At 37.9% G+C, this 23,178-nt stretch overlaps 1 protein-coding gene across 1 annotated transcript in view; it reads left to right on the top strand.

Annotated features, from left to right (window-relative positions):
* ANKAR (ankyrin and armadillo repeat containing) overlaps positions 1-23,178 on the top strand; it is a 72,876-nt gene that overhangs the window by 31,098 nt on the left and 18,600 nt on the right. Inside the window, exons 8-14 of the mRNA XM_023212435.2 lie at positions 101-302; positions 1,980-2,188; positions 6,105-6,209; positions 14,300-14,541; positions 15,386-15,554; positions 22,180-22,421; positions 22,591-22,744. Of these exons, the coding sequence (XP_023068203.1) occupies positions 101-302; positions 1,980-2,188; positions 6,105-6,209; positions 14,300-14,541; positions 15,386-15,554; positions 22,180-22,421; positions 22,591-22,744 (1,323 nt within the window). The remainder of the gene's footprint in view (positions 1-100; positions 303-1,979; positions 2,189-6,104; positions 6,210-14,299; positions 14,542-15,385; positions 15,555-22,179; positions 22,422-22,590; positions 22,745-23,178) is intronic.

Genomic DNA, 23,178 nt, shown 5'->3' on the forward strand with positions numbered 1-23,178 from the left:
ACAATACTAAGCTCTATGGATAGATATCAATAAGGCATTTAGGTTTTCTTTTAGGAATGTTAGTGCTTTGATCACTGAAGTAATTTTCCATCCATTCTAGGTCCAACACCTCTACACCTTGCCGCACAGGCTTGCTCATTAGAAACAACAGTCTGTCTACTGTGTTCCAAAGCTGATTACACGCTTTCTGAAAAAAGAGGCTGGATGCCGATTCACTTTGCCGCTTTCTATGACAACATTTGCATCATTATTGCTCTCTGTAGGAAGGATCCTAGTTTGCTAGAAGCTGAGGCAACAGCTGAGTAAGTCATTGAGCATTTATATCAGGTTGAGGTTGATGTCTAGGCAATAATAAAAAAAAAACAAGAAGAAAGAAAATTAAATAGAATATAAATTTCTGCTTTTCATGGCTTGCTGCACACACTGCCACTAAAAGGCGATAGGCATGGGTGATTTGAAAGGTATGTGAGGCTTACTTTGCTATCCTTTCTACTCACTGTCTCCTCCTACCACTTATCATTAGAATTTATAAAGACAAGAGCTTCTATTAACCTATGCATGTTTTCTGGAAGAATAAGGACTAATCCCCCAGTAATATGGTTCTGCAGATTAATTTTTCATGTTAAATGCTTTGCTTAGTGCCCTGGAAGAAGCCTGAGACTAGGGAGGAGAGAGTTGCTCTAAACTGGATCCTACACAACCAGGAGGCAGCCCTAGGACTTCAGATCAAAGGGGACAGGCTTTGGATTACAGGAGAAATATTTAGTAGTATCTAGAAGAGAAATACATTAAAAAGAATAAAATAACTTTGAAATTAAAAAATCCCAACACTCTTTTGTTTTACAGTTTAGCTGTGGATTAGCATTTAGGGTAAAGGTGTAACTTCTCCTGAAGGTACATTCTTGGCTAGAAATCTAAAGGCCAGGTCATTACTTTGGATCTCTGAGCCTGATTTAGGCATAGTTTCATTCAGGTTTTTCTAGGTCTTCGAGTAACCTTTCCACTATTATTCAGTGGTTTAGGGCTAGTATAACGGCTTGACAGTATAAGAGACATCAGCTTCCTCTTGTTGCTCTGAACATGTGGAAGCCACCAGAGGAAGCTGATGTCCCTCAGATGGCAACTCCCGCTTTCACCATCATGTCTGGCCATGAGAAGAAAGAAGAGGCCAGGTGCGGTGGCTCATGCCTGTCATTCCAGCACTTTGGGAGGCCAAGGCAGGCAGATCACTTGAGGTCAGGAGTTTGAGTCCAGTCTGGGCAAAAACCCGTCTCTACTAAAAATACAAAAATTAACCGGATATGGTGGTCCATGCCTGTAATCCTAGCTAGTCCTGAGGCTGAGGCACGAGAATCACTTGAACCAGAGAGGCAGAGGCTGCAGTGAGCTGATGTCGCACCACTGCACTACAGCCTGGGTGACATAGTGAGACTCTATCTCAACAACAACAAAAAAGCAGCAGCAGCATCTGGGAAATGTAATATTGCACTGGATAGCCAAACAAAGTATCTTCACTATCTAAAAATCAGATAATGAGTTTTCGAGCAAAACTGTTAGTTTCTGCCACAGTGAGGAAGCTGGGATTTGAAAACTGGACATGAAGCAATGGGTGTAATTAATTCCTGAGCCTCAGTTACATCATTTGTAAAATGGGCTGATGATATTTGCCTTGCTTTTTCCTTCACTTACGGAGTAGTTATAAGGCTTAAATAGGACTGTCTATTGTAAGAACTTTGTGCATTATCATCCTCCAAACAAATTATAAGGCATGATAATTAAGTTGGGGAGGTGGATAGGGACCCATAGTAAGGATGCCATGGCAAGGGAGGCAAATCATGTAGACTACAGAAGATGAGAATTCCTAAGAACAGAAGGTGGTGGTGTAAGTCAGACTACCTCCAATTGCAGCTTGAATAGTTTTACAAAAAGTAAATTTGACACTCTATGTGTGTTTCATTGTTACGTTTCTTAATTTTTAGGAATCAGTGCACTCCACTGTTACTTGCTGCCACTTCAGGAGCACTGGACACTATTCAGTACCTGTTTTCTATCGGTGCTAACTGGAGAAAAACAGATACTAAAGGAAATAATATAATCAATTTATCAGTGTTAACATTTCATACAGAGGTTCTCAAATATATAATAAAATTAAATATTCCTGAACTCCCTGTGTGGAAAACTTTGGTAGGTGAGTATAGAGTATAATCTCTTTATAAATATATGTTCTGATTATTATTCAGTTTAATTATTGATACTCTGAGAGAAAACAAAATAATACATGCATTATATTTTAAATATTTAAAAATCATGAAATAAACATTTTATTAAGACCAGAAATAAAAATACAAATAATAAAGAGCTGCATTTTTGTGTATGCAAAGGTAGTTTTGTTTCTAAGTTGAAATCAAAGATCTGTGACCCAAACAGACTATATTTTACACAATTATATTTATTTTTATTTTCCAACTTTCTCCAGAAGTTCAAACATCTTCTTCATTAAAAAAAAAGGAAAGAGGAAATTTTAAGTGAAAAATATTCCCTCCAACTTATTCCTTGCCTCCTAATTTTAGAGACAAATTTAGCAAAATCTTTTGTTATATTTTGACGAATGTTTTGTGAAAAATTCTGCTGGGGATTTTGTTTTCGTTTTTTTTTTTTTTTTTCCAATTTGCATTCAGTCTAGCCAAAATAAGGGTAAGGGTCACTAGGTCCATTATATGGACAATCTAATTTTACTCCCTTTCAAGACTCCCCCTAAAATTACATGGAGATTAAGCAATATTAATAATACCACCAGCAGCAGACAAGCATTCAAGGGAAAACAAGAAAGGATGCAACAGCAATAAAATATTGGAAGATGGAAACAGATAGGCAAGACTTAGGACTTAGCCAGCCAGAGAAAATCATTCCAAGCCAACAGTGGGAAAGCTGAGAACCTCTTGGACTCACACCATAAATCCTCAAAAGGCTTGAGAACTGGCAGTGCCCATTAGGAGTGCTCTCCTCAGAGCCTAACTAGGAAAGACCTAAAGATGCCAAGGCTAGAATTCTCCCTAAGAAATAGAAAGGAGAGGGACCTGGGAAACTGGGAACCTTACCCAAGCGTAAAGCATAGGGAATTTCAAGGAAGACAGCAAGGGGGAGTTCCAGAATGGAACTGTGCATCCAGTCTAGAGGAAAAAGATGGGAGGAATTATCAGTAGGTACAAGGAAAACTAAGCAGATGAAATACAGCAGTCTCCCCTTCTCAGCAGTTTTTCTTTCTGTGGTTTTGGTTACCTGCAGTATAGGACAATAAGATATTTTGAGAGAGAGGGATAGAGCACATTCATATAACTTCTGTTATTGTATATTGTTGTAATCTATTATTAGTTATTGTTAAGCTATTACTATGCCTACATACTTTATTATAGATATGTATGTTCAGACAGTCTGGTTTGACTTACGGTTTTTGACTTTATAATTATGCAAAAGTGATACACATTCAGAAGAAACTGTACTTGCAGTCCTCATACAACCATTCTGTTTTTCACTCTTAGTACAGTATTCAATAAATTACATGAGTTATTAAATGCTCTATTATAAAATAGGCTTTGTGTTAGATCATTTTGCCAAGTTGTAGGGTAATGTAAGTATTCTAAGCACATTTCAGTTAAGCTAGGCTAAACTATGCTGTTTGGCAGATTAGGTTTATAAATGCTTTTCAATTTACAATATTTTCAACTTACAATGGGTTTATCAGGACATAACCACATCATAAGTTAAGAAGCATCTGTCTGGGAAAAAACATAGCATATACAGGGTTCAGTACTATCCTCAGTTTCAGGTACCCACTGGGGGTTTTGGAATGTATCCTCTGCAGATAAGGAGGGACTATTGTAAAATAAGGAAATTATTAGGCCGAGGCAGGTGGATCACGAGGTCAAGAGATAGAGACCATCCTAGCCAACATGGTGAAAACCTGTCTCTGCTAAAAATACAAAACTTAGCTGGGTGTGGTGGCACGCACCTGTAGTCCTAGCTCCTTGGGAGGCTGAGGCAGGAGAATCACTTGAACCTGGGAGGCAAAGGTTGCAGTGAACCGAGACGGTGCCACTACAGTCCATCCTAGTGACAGAGTGAGACTTCGTCTCAACATAAATAAATAAATAAATAAAATAAGGAAATTATTACCTGTTTTAAAAAAAAAGAGACACAACCATAGTACATTACAGTGCTCAGCTGTGAATAATAATTGTGTAGACATCATGTAAGCACTTAACATTGATTTAACTAAAAGCTATAAATATGGAGAAAGGGAAGAGGAAAGAGCAATGTTGAAAGAGTTAATTTCCCATTTTTCATAACATGAAGTCAATGAAGTCTAAATCAATGTAGCAAAACACAGCAATGTGTATAAATATGTAGAAATAAGGAGATTTATAAATCATAGAGGGTTATAGGGAAGAGTCTAAACCGATTGTATATGGAGTGATGAACACAGAAAAGTTGGGAGGGTGGGGCCAGGAACCACTAAGTTTTGTTATAGGCCATTTAGTAACATTTAACTCTGAATCATGCACATGCATCGCTTTGATAAAAATAAAAAACTAAAGCCAAATAAGAGAAATGAATTGGAGAATGAGAACTGATTTTTTTCCAACAACTCATTTTAGGATGGGATAAAATATGTTTTTAAGATTTTCAACCCCATTCTACTGATTCAAGAAGTCTGGCTCAATACCTGACGTTGGAATTTACTAGGTACTGGGAACATATCCCAAATACTGGATATGAGCCCCGAGAGATATTGGAAAGTGTTTTCAATGTTTATTTGTGTGCATTTGTATCATTTCGTAGTCTTGTTAGGAGGAAGTAAGAGGATCATCCTGTTACTTTTACTCGACTAAATCATTGTAAAAACCTACCTTAATAGTAGGAAGCTCTGCCCCCTAACAGGAATGGCCTAAAAGCACATAAAAATTCACCAGGGCTGCTGCTTCCTACAGCCATTGTGGGGAAAGTCCTGACAATGACACAAACAGAACAAACAATAGTGAGCATCTGGCCACTGCTGTTTTGCCTTGGGCCCTGCAATAGCTCTCCCTCCTCACACTACCCATTTCTACTATGTGTAAAAGAGAAATCAGTTTATTAGAGGTCTCAGGATGAGTTCTTGGAGTAGAAGCTGAATTTTAAGAGAGAATGCCATGGAATGGTAGAGCCAAGCTAGATTTAGGACAGATTTGGTAATAGAGTGGCTGGCTAAAGATATGAGGAAAAGATAGTCTGGGTGTTTTTTCCTAGCACAATAGACATGTATATTTGTAATACCTTCTGTCTGTAGTACAAGTTCATCCAAGATTTTAAAGTATCTTTTTTATACTCAGGAAATGTATAAAGCCTCATACCTAATTTAATTGATATTAAATTTTTATTGACAATACTGTGGATTACTTTGCTATTCTTGAAAACTCACATTCAAATTTTATTTAACAACTAATTTTAGCCAAGAGAGATGTATTATTTTCCAACGGAATTTGAAGTATGTGACCACCCAATCTAAGTCACTCAGACCAAAGATTAAAAATTTCCGCCAGGCATAGTAGCTCATGCCTGTAATCCTAGCACTTTGGGAGGCTAAGGCAAGTGGATTGCTTGAACCCAAGAGTTTGATACCAGCCTGGGCCACATGGCAAAATGCTGTCTCTGCAAAAAATACAAAAATTAGCTGGGCATGGTGATGCACTCCTGTCGTCTCAGCTACTAGGGAGGCTGAGATGGTAGATCACCTGAGCCCAGGGAGATTCAGGCTGCAGTGAGCTGTGATCATGCCATTGCACTCCAGCCTGGGCAACAAATTGAGACCCCATCTGAAAAAAAGAAATTTCAGGATTTTTTCACTTATTGTATAGACTATAAACCTCAAAGATCATGGGCTGATGGAATTTGTCACTACTTCACAAGGAGCTGTGCACAGAGGGGAATTTAATGCATGCAGTTGGTGGTAATAGTGGTGACCTCAACCCTTGGTTTTACTTAGCTGGTACAAAAAACAGAATCAAGCGTTTCATTGCCTCTTGTATAAATTACAGCTGTGTTTTTCTGTTGAACACTTTAAACAGAAATGTTACAGTCTGAAAGCTATAAACGAAGGATGATGGCTGTCATGTCCTTGGAAGTAATTTGCTTAGCAAATGATCAATACTGGAGATGTATTTTGGATGCAGGTGATGCAAACTCTATTAACTATCTTTTTTAAATGCTATTTTATGTAGAGCTATATTTTATTCATCAGTCATTTTAAAATATATTTTTGATTGTAAAGGAAAAATTTTAGTAGATTTTAAGTTTCTTTTGCTAAGATCACGTCATTTACCTGTCAACCATATATTTTATTTTCCACATGGAAGCTGCACAGGATCAAAAAACTATATCAATTCTATTTGTCTAAAAGCTCAAAAAATTAAAAACTGATGTTAAGTATTAATTTAACTTTTAAATTACTTTACCACACTACTTTTATATTTACTTTCATTTAGAAATTATTCCTATTCTATACTTTGCACAATTTACTTTTGAAATTAAAAATAGCAGATTTAGTGTCAGGTCTGCTGTGTAACTAGCTCTGCATTTAGAACTTAAGATAATTGCTTAACCTCTCTTAGTTTAGTTTGCTCACTAATAAAATGGCTCTACTGGGGTCCGTTCCAACATGGCCGAATAGGAACAGCTCCGGTCTGCAGCTCCCAGCGTGACTGGCACAGAAGACAGGTGATTTCTGCGTTTCCAACTGAGGTACCTGGTTCATCCGACTGGGACTGGTTGGACAGTGGGTGCCACCCACGGAGGGCGAGCCTAAGCAGGGCAGACATCGCCTCACCCGGGAAGCACAAGGGGTTGGGGGATTTCCCTTTCCTAGCCAAGGGAAGCTGTGACAGACTGTACCTGAAAAAATGGGGCACTCGCACCCAAATACTGTGCTTTTCCAACGATCTTAGCAAACAGCACACCAGGAGATTACATCCCACACCTGGCTCAGCAGGTCCCACACCCACGGAGCCTTGCTCACTGCTAACGCAGCAATCTGAGATGGACCTGCAAGGCAGCAGTCTGGGGGGGGGAGGGGCATCCGCCATTGCTGAGGCTTTAGTAGGTAAACAAAGCGGGGGAAGCTCAAACTGGGTAGAGCCCACTGCAGCTCACCAAGGCCTGCTGCCTCTGTAGACCCCACCTCTGGGGGCAGGTCATAGCTAAACAAAAGGCAGCAGAAACTTCTGCAGACTTAAATGTCCCTGCATGACAGCTCTGAAGAGAGCAGTAGTTCTCCCAGAATGGTGTTTGAGCTCTGAGAATGGACAGATTGCCACATCAAGTAGGTCCCTGACCCCCTTGTAGCCTAACTGAGAGACACCTCCCAGTAGGGGCCGACTGATACCTCATACAGGCGGGTGCCCCTCAGGGCCGAAGCTTCCAGAGGAATGATCAGGCAGCAATGTTTGCTGTTCTGCAATTTTTGCTGTTCTGCAGCCACCGCTGGTGATATCCAGGCAAACAGGGTCTGGAGTGGACCTCCAGCAAACTCCAACAGACCTGCAGCTGAGGGACCTGACTGTTAGAAGGAAAACTAACAAACAGAAAGGAATAGCATCAACATCAACAAAAAGGACATCTACACCAAAACCCCATCTATAGGTCACCAACATCAAAGACCAAAGGTAGATAAAACCACAAAGATGGGGAGAAACCAGAGCAGAAAAGCTTAAAATTCTAAAAACCAGAGTGCCTCTTCTCTTGCAAATGATTACAGATCCTCACCAGCAACGGAACAAAGCTGGACAGAGAATGACTTTGATCAGTTGACGGAAGTAGGCTTCAGAAGGTTGGTAATAACAAACTTCTCTGAGCTAAAGGAGGAGGTTCAAACCCATCTCAGGGAAGGTAAAAACCTTGAAAAAAGATTAAATGAATGGCTAACTAGAATAAACAGTGTAGAGAAGACCTTAAATGACCTGATGGAACTGAAAACCATGGCACAAGAAATACATGACACACGCACAAGCTTCAATAACTGATTCGATCAAGTGGAAAAAAGGGCATCAGTGACTGAAGATCAAATTAATGAAATAAACCAAGAAGAGAAGTTTAAAGAAAAAACAGTGAAAAGAAACAAAGCCTCCAAGAAATATGGGACTATGCGAAAAGACCAAATCTACGTCTGATTGGTGTACCTGAAAGTGAAGAGGAGAATGGAACCAAGTTGGAAAACACTCTTGAGGATATTATCCAGGAGAACTTCCCCAACTTAGCAAGGAAGGCCAACATTCAATTCAGGAAATACAGAGAACACCACAAAGATACTCCTCAAAAAGACCAACCCCAAGACACATAATTGTCAGATTCACCAAGGTTGAAATGAAGGAAAAAATATTAAGGGCAGCTACACAGAAAGGTCAGGTTACCCACAAAGGAAGACCATCAGACTAACAGCGGATCTCTCAGCAGAAACTCTACAAGCCAGAAGAGAGTGGGGGCCAATATTGAACATTCTTAAAGAAGAGAATTTTCAACTCAGAATTTCATATCCAGCCAAACTAAGCTTCATAAGTGAAGGAGAAATAAAATCCTTTACAGACAAGCAAATGCTGAGAGATTTTGTCACCACCAGGCCTGCCTTACAAGAGCTCCTAAAGGAAGTACTAAACATGGAAAGGAACGCCCAGTACCAGCCAATGCAAAAACATGCCAAATTGTGAAGATCATTGATGCTAGGAGGAAACTGCATCAACTGACAGGCAAAATAACCAGCTAACATCATAATGACAGGATAAAATTCACATATAACAATATCAACTTTAAATGTAAATGGGCTAAATGCCCCAATTAAAAGACAAAGACTGGCAAACTGGATAAAGAGTCAAGACCCATCCATGTGCTGTATTCAGGAGACCCATCTCATATGCAGAGACACACATAGGCTCAAAATAAAGGGATGGAGGAAGATCTACCAAGCAAATGGAAAGCAAAATAAAGCAGGGGTTGCAATTCTAGTCTCTGATAAAACAGACTTTAAAACAACAAACATCAAAAGAGACAAAGAAGGCCATTATATAATGGTAAAGGGATCAATTCAACAAGAAGAGCTAACTATTCTAAATATATATGCCCCTGTATACAGGAGCACCCAGATTCATAAAGCAAGTCCCTAGAGGCCTACAAAGAGACTTAGATTCCCACACAATAGTAATGGGAGAATTTAACACCACACTGTCAATATTAGACAGATGAACGAGACAGAAAGTTAACAAAGATATCGAGGACTTGAACTCAGCTCTGCACCAAGTGGACCTAATAGACATCTACAGAACTCTCCACCCCAAAGCAACAGAATATACATTCTTCTCAGCACCACACTGCACTTGTTCCAAAATTGACCACATAGTTGGAAGTAAAGCACTCCTCAGCAAATGTAAAATAACAGAAATCACAACAAACTGTCTCTCAGACCACAGTGCAATCAAACTAACTCACTCAAAACTGCACAACTACATGGAAACTGACCAACCTGCTCCTGAATGACTACTGGGTAAATAAAAAAATGAAGGCAGAAATAAAGATGTTCTTTGAAACCAATGAGAACAAAGACACAATGTACCAGAATCTCTGGGACAGATTTAAAGCAGTGTGTAGAGGGAAATTTATAGCACACAAGAGAAAGCAGGAATTGGTCGGGCGCGGTGGCTCATGCCTGTAATTCCAGCACTTTGGGAGGCTGAGGTGGGCAGATCGCAACCATCCTGGCTAACATGGTGAAACCTCTTCTCTACTAAAAATACAAAAAAATTAGCCAGACTTGGTGGTGGGCACCTGTAATCCCAGCTACTTGGGAGGCTGAGACAGGACAATGGCATGAACCCCAGAGGTGGTGCTCGCGGTGAGCCAAGATCGCACCACTGCACTCTAGCCTGGGCTACAGAGTGAGACTCCATCTCAAAAAAAAAAAAAAAGAGAGAAAGCGGGAAAGATCTAAAATTGACACCTAATATCACAATTAAAAGAACTAGAGGAGCAAGAGCAAATAAATTCAAAAGCTAGCAGAAGGCAAGAAATAACAAAGATCAGAGCAGAACTGAAGGAGATAGAGACACCAAAAACCCCTCAAAAATTCAGTGAATCCAAGGAACTTGTTTGTTGAAAACATTAACAAAACTGATAGACCGCTAGCAAGACTAGTAAAGAAGAAAAGAGAGAAGAATCACATAGATGCAATAAAAAATGATAAAGAGGATATCACCACCAACCCCACAGAAAAACAGACTACCATCAGAGAATACTATAAACACCTCTACACAAATAAACTAGAAAATCTAGAAGAAATGGATAAATTCCTGGACACATACACCCTCCCAAGACTAAACCAGAAATAAGTTGAAACTCTGAATAGACCAATAACAGGCTCTGAAATTGAGGGAATAATAGCCTACCAACCAAAAAAAGTCAAGGACCAGATGGATTCATAGCCGAATTCTACCAGAGATACAAAGAGGAGCTGGTACCATTCCTTCTGAAACTATTCCAATCAACAGAAAAAGAGAGAATCCTCCGTAACTCATTTTATGAAGCCAGCATCATCCTGATACCAAAGCCTGGCAGAGACACAACAAAAAAAGAGAATTTTAGATCACTATCCCTGATGAACATCGATGCGAAAATCGTCAGTAAAACACTGGCAAACCGAATCCAGCAGCACATCAAAAAGCTTATCCACCATGATCAAGTCGGCTTCATCCCTGGGATGCAAGGCTTGTTCAACATCTGTAAATCAATAAATGTAATCCATCACATAAACAGAACTAATGACAAAAACTACATGATTATGTCAATAGATGCAGAAAAGGCCTTTGACAAAGTTCAACAGCACTTCATGCTAAAAACTCTCAATAAACTAGGTATTGATGAAATGTATCTCAAAATAATAAGCGCTATTTACGACAGACCCACAGCCAATATCATACTGAATTGGCAAAGACTGGAAGCATTCCCTTTGAAAACTGGCACAAGACGGGAATGCCCTCTCTCACCACTCCTATTCAACATAGTGTTGGAAGTTCTGGCTGGGGCAATCAGGCAAGAGAAACAAATAAAGGATATTCAATTAGGAAAAGAGGAAGTCAAATTGTCCCTGTTTGCAGATGACATGATTGTAGATTTAGAAAACCCCATCATCTCAGCCCAAAATCTCCTTAAGCTGATAAGCAACTTTAGCAAAGTCTCAGGATACAAAATCAATGTGCAAAAATCACAAGCATTCCTGTACATCAATAACAGACTAACAGAGAGCCAAATCATGAGTGAACTCCCATTCACAGTTGCTACAAAGAGAATAAAATACCTAGGAAACCAACTTACAAGGGATGTGAAGGACCTCTTAAAGGAGAACTTCAAACCACTGCTCAATGAAATAAAAGAGGACACAAACAAATGGAAGAACATTCCATGCTCATGGATAGGAAATCCGTGATTTCCTGAAATATTGTGAAAATGGCTATTATTGCCCAAGGTAATTTATAGATTCAACACCATCCCCATCAAGCTACTGATGACTTTCTTCACATAATTGGAAAAAACGACTTTAAAGTTCACATGGAACCAAAAAAGAGCCTGCATTGCCAAGACAATCCTAAGCAAAAAGAACAAAGCTGGAGGCATCACACTACCTGACTTCAAACTATACTACAAAGCTACAGTAACCAAAACAGCAGGATACTGTTACCAAAACAGAGGTATAGACCAATGGAACAGAACGGAGGCCTCAGAAATATCACCACACATCTACAACCATCTGATCTTTGACAAACCTGACAAACACAGGCAACAGGGAAAGGATTCCCTATTTAATAAATGGTGCTGGGAAAACTGGCTAGCCATATGTAGAAACCTGAAACTGGATCCCTTCCTTACACCTTATACAAAAATTAATTCAAGATGGATTAAAGACTTAAATGTTAGACCTAAAACCATAAAAATCCTTGATGAAAACCTAGGCAATACCATTCAGGACATAGGCATGGACAAGGACTTCATGACTAAAACACCAAAAGCAATGGCAACAAAAGCCAGAATAGACAAATGGGATCTAATTAAACTAAAGAACTTCTGCACAGCAAAAGAAACTACCATCAGATTGAACAGGCAACCTACAGAATGGGAGAAAATTTTTGCAATCTACCTATCTGACAAAGGGCTAATATCCAGAATCTACAGAGAACGTAAACAGATTTGTAAGAAAAAAAGAAAAAAAAAAAAAAACCCCATCAAAAAGTGGGCAAAGGATATGAACAGACACTTCTCAAAGAAGATATTTGTGCAGCCAACAGACACATGAAAAAATGCTCATCATCACTGGTCATCAGAGAAATGCAAATCAAAACCACAATGAGATACCATCTCACATCTGTTAGAATGGCAATCATTAAAAAGTCAGGAAACAACAGATGCTGGAGAGGATGTGGAGAAATAGTAATGCTTTTACACTATTGGTTGAAGTGTAAACTAGTTCAACCGTTGTGGAAGACAGTGTGGCGTTTCCTCAAGGATCTAGAACTAGAAATACCATTTGACCCAGCAATTCCATTACTGGGTATATACCCAAAGCATTATAAATCATGCTACTATAAAAACACATGCACACATAGGTTTATTGTGGCACTATTCACAGTAGCAAAAACTTGGAACCAACCCAAATGTCCATCAGTGATAGACTGGATTAAGAAAATGTGGCATGTATACACCATGGAATACTATGCAGCCATAAAAAAGGATGAGTTCATGTCCTTTGCAGGGACATGGATGAAACTGGAAACCATCATTCTGAGCAAACTATCACAAGGACAGGAAACCAAACACCACATGTTCTCACTCATAGGTGGAAACTGAACAATGAGAACAGTTGGACACAGGGTGGGAAACATCACACACCAGGGCCTGTCGAGGGATGGGGGTCAGGGGGAGGGACAGCATTAGGGGAAATACCTAACATACATGAGGAGTTAATGGGTGCAGCAAACAAACATAGCAAATGTGTACCTATGTAACAAGCCTGCACGTTGTACACATGTATCCTAGAACTTAAAGTATAATAAATAAATAAATAAAATGGCTCTACCCCATAGGATTGTTCTGAGAATAGCACTGTCCAGAATAGCTTTCTGAAATGTTGAAAATGTTCGGCTGGGCATGGTGGCTTGTGCCTGTAATCCCAGCACTTTGGGACGCCAAGGCAGGAGGATAGCTTGAGCCCAGGAGTTTGAGACCAGTCTGGGCAACATAGTGAGACCCTGTCTTTGTCTTTATGTCTATCTATATCTCCATCTATCTATCTATCTATCTATCTATCTATCTATCTATCTATCTATCTATCTATCTACACACACACACACACACAAAGAAAATGTTCTATTTGAAAATGTCCAATATGGTAGCCACTACCGTAATGTGGTTATTGAATGCATGTGAAATGCTTCATAAATATTAAATGAATAAATTAAAATTTGATTGATCATAGATAGTCCCCTAATATGTTCCTGAAAATCTGTACAAAAAGCTCTATATCCAAAAGGTGAACTATAGACTTAAAGAAGTGACGAGGGATGTTTCATTTCAGGTAGCTAAATAAATAAAGTCTTTATTATATCTATTATATTTTCTATCATTTTGTGTGTGTCTTATAAGGTGCTTTCTGCTTAATATTGAATTGATGTAAGTATAACAGGCATCAAACTGAAGCCAGATTTTCTATTTTCACTATGCCCAATGATTTCTATCTTTGAGCCAATTGTAATTAATGAGACTAATGTTGCATTTTACTAGATTCAGCACTTTTTGTTTTTCACATGCTGGTATAAAATAAGGATAAAATATAATAAAATGCCCAAATAATTGCATAAGCAGTGCCATACAAAGTTGATGCAATAACCAAAACTGAACTGTACCATGTTGTAGCACAAATTATTTATTTATCAATAATCTTAAGCCAGAATTCAGTGTTTCAATGGTGGCTTAAGGTTACTAATATAAAATGCATGATCACTCTCTGTGAAAATCAAATGTATGAACAATGAGAGCTGCCCATACCAAAGACAAGATGGAAGGTTTCTTCATATAGTTTCAAATGATAATTTTATAAATATTTTATACAATTATTTCATAATTATTTATATTATAATGCCCATAAATATTATTTAAATATTGCCATGATAAATTGACTAAAATGGTTACCAATAATTCATGCTTTTTTATTTTTTTGCTCTTTTCATTACAGGCACCATTCCTGCCTTAATCCATCTATTAAAAAGTTCCAAAATAAAACTGCAGTGCAAAACTGTTGGGTTATTGAGTAATATCTCAACCCACAAAAGAGCAGTGCATGCTTTGGTAGAAGCGGGAGGCATTCCATCTCTAATCAACCTACTGGTTTGTGATGAGCCTGAAGTACAGTCTCGCTGTGCTGTCATTCTATATGATATTGCTCAATGTGAAAACAAGGATGTTATTGCCAAATATGTAAGTTTTTTTCATAGACCATTATTTTTGACTGACAATAACTCCCTCATATAGAAGTTACAAAAATAGAAACCCACGTTGCTATTCAATGACAAAACTCTCAGGGAAGAATACAGCAGGGAAGAGGGAGAGAGAGGGCGTGCCTGATGAAAAATGCTCCACTGAAAAGTTGGCATTTGAGTACAGTCCAGAAGTAGATGAGGGAGTATTTTCTTAAGTTAGTATATGTCGATTGCTTCTTGCTATTTACCAATTACCAGTGCAGTGTCTACAATGGCAAATATTTCCTAATGGGGCAATATATTCAATCAATCTTATTTACTTCACTTAGATAGCTGTATTAACTGTCACATAATGTTTCTTACCAATAGACACATTTGTTTGTGGCACTCATTCTCTCCTAAATAGTTATTTACAGCAAGAAAGATTACAGACTTGTGTTTCTTTTTCTTTCTTTCTTTCTTTCTTTTTTTTTTTTTTTTTTTTTTTTTTTTGAGACAAGTCTTCTCTGTCACCAGGCTAGGGTGCAATAGTATAATCTTGGCTCACTGCAACCTCCGCCTCCCAGGTTCAAGCGATTCTCCTGCCTCAGCCTCTCAAGTAGCTGGAACTACAGGCATGCACCACCACGCCCGGCTAATTTTTGTATTTTTAGTAGAGACTGGGTTTCACCATGTTGGCCAGGATGGTCTTGATCTCTTGACCTCCTGATCCGCCTGCCTTGGCCTCCCAAAGTGCTGGGATTACAGGTGTGAGCCACCACGTCCAGCCAACTTGTATTTCTAAATAAAGATTACATTTATCTTAAACTAATTCAAATGTAATTTTTTTTGTTTATTTTTAGAATGGAATCCCAAGTCTGATAAATCTATTGAACTTAAACATAGAACATGTGCTAGTAAATGTAATGAACTGTATACGGGTATTATGTATAGGAAATGAAAACAACCAAAGAGCTGTCAGAGAACATAAAGGCCTCCCGTATCTTATCAGATTTCTGAGTTCTGATTCAGGTGAGCTTCTATCTCTGTATTATTTTATAATGACCAGATATATTAAGTGAAGCAGACATGGAGTTTGACTTGTCCTATGTGAATAGATGTCTTGAATCTGTCTTTGAATAGATCTAAACATGTGCAATATAACCTTAATATCTAAAACACAAATTTATTTTTCCTAACTGCTAAACTATGTAGATAACAGTTATTTATTTTTATTTTATTTTATTTTGTTTTATTTTATTTTTCTCAAGATGGAGTCTTGCTCTGTTGCCCAGGCTGGAGTGCAGTGGTGTGATCTCAGCTCACTGCAACATCTGCCTCCCGGGTTCAAGCAATTCTTCTGTCTCAGCCTCCTGAGTAGCTGGGATTACAGGCATGCATCACCATGCCTGGCTAATTTTTTTATTTTTAGTAGAGACAGGGTTTCACCAGTTGGCCAGGCGGGTCTCAAACTCCTGACCTTGTGATCTGCCCGACACAGCCTCCCAAAGTGCTGGGATTACAGGTGTGAGCCACCATGCCCAGCAGAAAACAGTTAAATTTAAACTGCTGGGCTTATAAAAATAATTGACTGTCAAAGGCATATTCTTTTAAAAAGTTTAATTAGACATGTTTACAATGGAAATACTGGCATGGATGATTTTAAAAATACATACAATATGACTAGGAGAGTATATGCTACCTTGGGTGAATAGTACACATATTGATCATGGGTAGCTATTTTGCAAGTGACAACAAGGGCTTCAGATTTGTTAGATATTTGATGTCAAAATTCAAGGTTATCGGGAAATATTAGGCCAATTATCAGTTCCTAAAGTGCATCTCAGTACCAAGAACATCAAAAGCCATGAGGCAGTTTCTGCAGCTACTGCAAATGGTCTCCTGGGTTCTGTAAGAATTATCTCATTCCAGTCAGCAGATGTAACAGTGTAAGCTCCAAATATATGGTTTTCCCCAAATTTGGGGGAAGAGAAAATTGAGAAGAACTTGCCCTTTTTCTTCCTGCTCAGTATATCATTTGGCTTCCTCTTCCAGTTAACCAGGAATAAATACAAAATAAATATATTGGTTAAATGTAAGTTAAGATTTAAGAATAAGGGGAATGTAGAAGTGATCTTTCCTTTACTTTAAAACTTCAAATTTAAGCAAGTGTCATCTTCTAAGAACCTCTATCACGTGGTGACATCATTTGAAAGCCCTCTCCTTTCATAACAAATTCCTTATGATCTCTCTGTTCAAGTGTTCTTCCATTGCTTACTATGCTTTACTTTATCCTTTAAGAATAGCATTAGAGGTCAGGTGCTGTGGCTCACACCTATGATCCCAGCATTTTGGGAGGCTGAGGCAGATCACTGAGGTCAGGAGTTCGAGACCAGCCTGGCCAACATGGTGAAACCCCATCTCTACTAAAATACAAAAATTAGCTGGGCATGGTGGTGCGTGCCTGTAATCCCAGCTACTCAGGAGGCTGAGGCAGGAGAATTGCTTGAATTCGGGAGGCGGAGGTTGCAGTGAGTTGAGATTGCACCACTGCACTCCAGCCTGGGCAACAGAGTGAGACTCCATCTCAAAAAAAAAAAAAAAAAAAAAAAGGAAAAAAGAATAACATTAAAGAGGGTCAGCTTTTATGTATATTTTAAACCTATAATTTTTACTCATTTATAGTCATTCTTTATCTCTTTTTTTGTTTGTGTTTTATCTAACTAATTAAAATTTAAATATAGGGACTAGATCTTCTCTTCCTGTTTTCCTTTTCTCAATCCCAGATGCTGTAACAAAGTACAAATTGTAGCAGCAATTTGAATAAATAACAAATGAGTTCATTCATGAAAGAAAACTATGGTATGAAATACATTATTGAAATAAAAGTATTTTTTCCTATACCATAATCTACATTATCTCCTCACTCCAATGAAGATAATTTAAAATAAATTTTAATTATTTTTTTCTTTTTAGGTAAGCCCCCCTATATAACTTTAGTGCTTTAGCAAATAGTCCTCTTGGATGTTAGCTGGGTTGTTAAGGTATAGGAGATCAAAAAGGCATATTATTAATTCTAGTGTCTTCTTTACCATGTGAGCTACTCTAAGATTTCATGTATTAAAATGGTCCCAAAGTAGATTTACATATAGTTTCTTGAAAAGACGGATTTGTTAACATCTCCTTAGTCTGAGTCTCTATGTCCAGAGCAAGCCTACCCTTGCTAAATTTGGTTTGTTTTAGGCCTTTCCTTCACCCATTTAGCTGCTTATATTCACATTCTTATATACATGTATTCATGTATACATGCTTTCATTCCTACAATGCTTCTGATTTCATATGGCACCCAACTTTCCTGTTCTGTGTTAATAACAAAAGTTTATATGACACCACCACAGAAACTCAAATATGTAACAAAAGCATACAGAATGCTTTTTCAGTTTCAAACTGAGAAAAACTTAAAAGATCACCTCATTTTTTTCTTGAAATGATTAGTCACATATTTCTGCAGAAATTGATTTTCTCCAGACCCTTTGTGATGTTATACAATATGTAGTATTATATACTCCTAACATTCTAAAATCTGAAAACTTTGGAATTATGACCCCAAAAGTTGTAGATAAAGTCTGCCTTCACCATTAGTCCTCCTTTACCCAACTCTTAAAGTTGCAGTTCCTTAAGCTTCCATTCTTGTCATGCTGCTGCTTTCACCCAGCATATGCTTCTTTAGCTCTTATTCACTCCAAAGGAACTCTACTAGGTTTACAATCTGTTCTTCCCAGTTCTTTATCCACATCCCTGACGTCTTCCCTGAGCTTTAGAGCTACTTTGGATTACTGAATAGCTTAGTAAAGATACTTCCATTCCTTTCAGAATTTGGGTCCAAATGAGAAATAGACAGGAATCAAATAGAGATCAAAACTTCAGCCTTATTGTTGAAAAGCTTGCTTTGAGAAAACAACAAAAAGTGCCAAAAAGAACCTAAACCATGCATTTGCAATGACTCATTCTTCAAACTAAAAAAATTATGTAACTCACTATTTTTCTCATGGGGAAGAATGAGTAAGGGGTAAACTTTTATTCTTAATATTTCTGAGTTGGCTATGGGTGGAGGAATTTCTAGTTTTTGTACTGATGCAGGAATATTGGGTAAGGGAAAGAATGGTTTCCCCCATACTCTCTTAATTTTATTAATCTTTCAGGGTTAACATTCCAAGTGTTACTTGAGTGATCTAACTAAAATATAAAGTTGATCATATCTTCTTCTTTAAATTACTCAGTGACTGTCACCTAGAACATGATCCGCATTTCCAGCATGGCCTATAAGCCCTTTTTACTTTCCTACTTCAAGAGGAAGTGACCTTCCTGTCACTCCCTTTTTCTCTGATATTACTCTCAAGTAATATTTAACTTACTGCTTTGTTCTTTACTCTGGCCTTTTCTTTTGTTCCACAAGGTCAAGGACCTTGTTTTGTTGGTTCACCATTGTTTCCCTAGTACCTGGGACAGTATCTAGCACATAGCTATTCAATAAATATGCACTAAATAAATGATTAGATGATTAAATGAAGAAAATACTCATAACAATAAAAATAGTTAATGTGTTTGACATAAATTGATATAAAGTGGGTGTAGAAGTTGGTATGAACAATAAGGCCTTAATAGAGAGATAATTAACCTTGATAGTATATGAAAAAACAAATGCTGGATTATAGAGCATCTAAAGGATATTGGTAGCTACATGAATGCACAAACACTTTTCTATCTAGTTTTGCTTTTGGAAATATATTGATATTCTACATAATAAAAAAATTAAATGTACAGGCTGGGGGAAATGAAAACTGAAAGAAGTAAACAAATTATATAACTAGATTTAAAAAGAAAAAATGAACACAAATAATTTTAAACCCAGTACATTATATACCCTCTTTCTAAGGGTAAACACAAAACAAACTACACACAGATTTTGAGTTCTTTTTAGTGAGCTTGTATGTCATAGTGATATGGGTAGAACAATTCTGAACCCACATGGTAAGTACTGTAGGACTGAAGAAATGAATAAATGTGTTGATATTATTGGGTTCTTACTGTGCAAAGAAATGTGCAGAATGTAGGAAAGCAATAAAGAACCCTGTGGGGTTGGATTGGAATCGGAAATGTATGTGTGTATGTATGAGTGTGTGTGTGTATACACATATACATATATATGTATACATATTTGGATTCATACACACACACACACATACATATACACATACACATATACATATGATCCAGAAGCAATGATATGCCAGTAGCAGTGAGCATACCAAGCACCCACATCTTGGTTTCTAAATATCATCCCTCATTAAAAGGAACCAGAGCTTCTTGGATAAATAGTTGATTCCAGGGCAGGGGCAGAGAAGGTATATGGTGAGTCAGGAACATCATCATATGGTGACAAAGTAATAAAATCCTTTTATTTAAAAAAAAAAAAGAAAAAAGAGGCATATCTATAGGACACAAGGACAACCTGAAGGGGCTCCCACTGGCCAAATCTTAGACAATTTGAGTAACAACATAAATAAGAAAATACACCAGGCACAGTGGCTCATGCCTATAATCCCAGCACTTTGCGGGGCCAAGACGGGCAGATAGCTTGAGCTCATGAGTTCAACACCAGCCTGGGCAACATGGCAAAACCTCATCTCTACTAGAAATGCAAAAATCAGCTGGGCGTGGTGGCACACGCCTGTATTCCCAGCTACTTGGGAGGCTGAGGTGGGAGGATTGCTTGAGCCTGGGAGGCAGAGGTTGCAGTGAGCTGAGTTCGTGTCACTGAATTCTAGCCTGGGTGACAGAGTGAGACCTTTTCTCAAAAATAAATACATAAAATAAAATTAAATTAAATTAATGGGTTATAACTCATTGAATAAAATAGGAGCCTGTGCCCTCATCCTGATGAAAATTGGATAAACAAGGAAACAAATAAATAGAGAATAAGGTAGGGCTCTTCCTTATAGCAGAATGTCAACTGACAAATGTGAAGGAGTGGTAGATTTGGAAAATTAGTATTTTGCAAACAGCATAGTAAAGATTGGTTCAGGCAAAAATTATAAATGGTTGCTAAATCTTGGAGGCAAATTTTGATATTTACAAGTGTTTTGCTCCTTATTAGTTGCAAGAGGGAAAATAGCAACTATAAAGTAGAGAAACTGGATGATCAAAATTAACATCACCATCGAGGAATAGATGGACATTATATAACTCCACAGAGGATATCCCTATAACATAATGTCACTTTTTTTTTGAAATGAGGCTGCTATGCTGCCCGGGCTGATCTTGAACCCCTGGGTTCAAGCAGTCCTCCCACCTTAGCCTCCTGTGTAGCTGGGATTACAGGCATGCACCACTGCACCCAAGCCATAATGTCACTTTAAAAATATTCTCGATGGAGGTGCATATCTTGAGTCATGAGGAAACATCAAAGAAACCCAAATTGAGGAAAATTCTCTAAACTAAATGACCTATATTCATTAAAAATGTCTATGTCATAAAAGACCAAAAACCCCTGAGAAAAGGTTCCAGATAATAGAACACTAAAGAGACATAATTAAGTGCAATACATGGTCCTGGTCTGGATCCTGTACTGGAAGAAAGTAAATGTGATAAAGGACATTACTAGGATGGTCAACACAATATGATTAAAGTATTGCATCTACTAATTGCCTTGTAGTTACATAAAAGGATAGGCTTGTTTTTAGTAAATACACACTAGAATATTAAAGAGATAAAAGGCCATGATGTATGCATGCAACATACTCTCAAATTTAGAAAAGCAGATTATATAGATAAAGGATAGAAAAACCAATATGGCAATATATTAAAAATTTACAAATCCAGGTAAAGGTATACAGGAATTCTCTGACTTATTCTTACAACTTTTCTATATGTGAAAAAAACGCAACTTGTTAAAATATAGGAAAATGTTTAGACTCACCAATACCAAAAGTACAAAACAAGTTGAGGCAGCATTTTTATCTATCAAATTTGAGCAAAGTTGATGTATTTATTTTTAGTGATAACACCCATACTCAAACACAGTAACATTGATACTTTTGAACTCTTGATTATGGAAGGCTAAGATGCTATTATCATTTTTGATAAGCAGTTTACTGAGATGTACTGAGTTATTCCAGTAATTCCTCTACAAAAAACACAAAAGTTAGCCGGGCATGGTGGTGCACACCTGTAGTCCCAGCTACTCAGGAGGCTGAGGTGGGAGGATGGCGGAGGTTGTAGTGAGCTGAGATCACACACACCACTGGACTCCAGCCTGGGTGATTGAGCCAAACCTTGTCTCAAAAAGGGTGGTGGGGAGGGAATGTTTTAATTGTAAGTAAAAATGCAGGTTATTGTTTTAAAATACAACTATATCAAATACATCTATAACTATCTAAATCTGTCTTCATAAGAAATAGTACATGAGATTATGACAAATGATTGATTGTGTTTAGATGGTAAATCTACCCAGTTTTATTTATTTCTACTTTTCTTTATTTTCTCTAAGCTTTTTTATAAATTTGATTTTATAATATGGTAAACTAATGATATGCTGCACTTTGATATTCTTATTTTTCATAAGGTTTATTTAACTTGTTCTTAAATTCATTTAAAGATGTGTTGAAGGCTGTATCTTCTGCTGCAATTGCTGAGGTTGGGCGTGACAATAAGGAAATTCAGGATGCTATAGCTATGGAGGGAGCGATTCCTCCTCTGGTGGCTCTTTTTAAAGGGAAACAAATTAGTGTCCAAATGAAAGGTGCAATGGCTGTGGAATCACTTGCAAGTCACAACCCTCTTATACAGAAAGCATTTCTGGAAAAATCGTTAACTAAATATCTTTTAAAACTCCTAAAGGTAGGAATTTTATGATTCCTGGTCATTTTTCTTAGATGATGTATTCTATTTTGAATTGTTAAGTGAATAGAAAAACTAAACCGATTCTAGAATAAACATTTTATAAAATACACATCCCTAAAGTGTTCAATAAATATTCACTGAATTAATGAAATATTTTTTAAAATAGGCATTTCAAATAGATGTTAAGGAACAAGGAGCCATTGCACTTTGGGCCTTGGCAGGACAAACACTAAAACAACAAAAATATATGGCAGAACAGATTGGATACAGCTTTATAATTAATATGCTTTTGTCACCATCAGCTAAAATGCAGTATGTTGGTAAGTTATTTTTCCTTATTTTATTTTTATTTTTTAGAGACAGGATCCTGCTGTGTTGCACAGCCTGGCGTGCAGTGGCACAATTTTTTTTTTTTTTTTTTTTTTTTTTTTGAGACGGAGTCTCGCTCTGTCACCCAGGCTGGAGTGCAGTGGCCGGATCTCAGCTCACTGCAAGCTCCGCCTCCCGGGTCTACGCCATTCTCCTGCCTCAGCCTCCCGAGTTGCTGGGATTACAGGCGCCCGCCACCTCGCCCGGCTAGTTTTTTGTATTTTTTTAGTAGAGACGGGATTTCACCGTGTTAGCCAGGCTGGTCTCGATCTCCTGACCTCGTGATCTGCCAGTCTCGGCCTCCCAAAGTGCTGGGATTACAGGCTTGAGCCACCGCGCCCGGCCTCAGTGGCACAATTATAGCTCACTGCAGCCTCAAACCCCT

Source organism: Piliocolobus tephrosceles, chromosome 11, assembly GCF_002776525.5.
Source record: "Piliocolobus tephrosceles isolate RC106 chromosome 11, ASM277652v3, whole genome shotgun sequence".
Taxonomy (NCBI): domain Eukaryota; kingdom Metazoa; phylum Chordata; class Mammalia; order Primates; family Cercopithecidae; genus Piliocolobus; species Piliocolobus tephrosceles.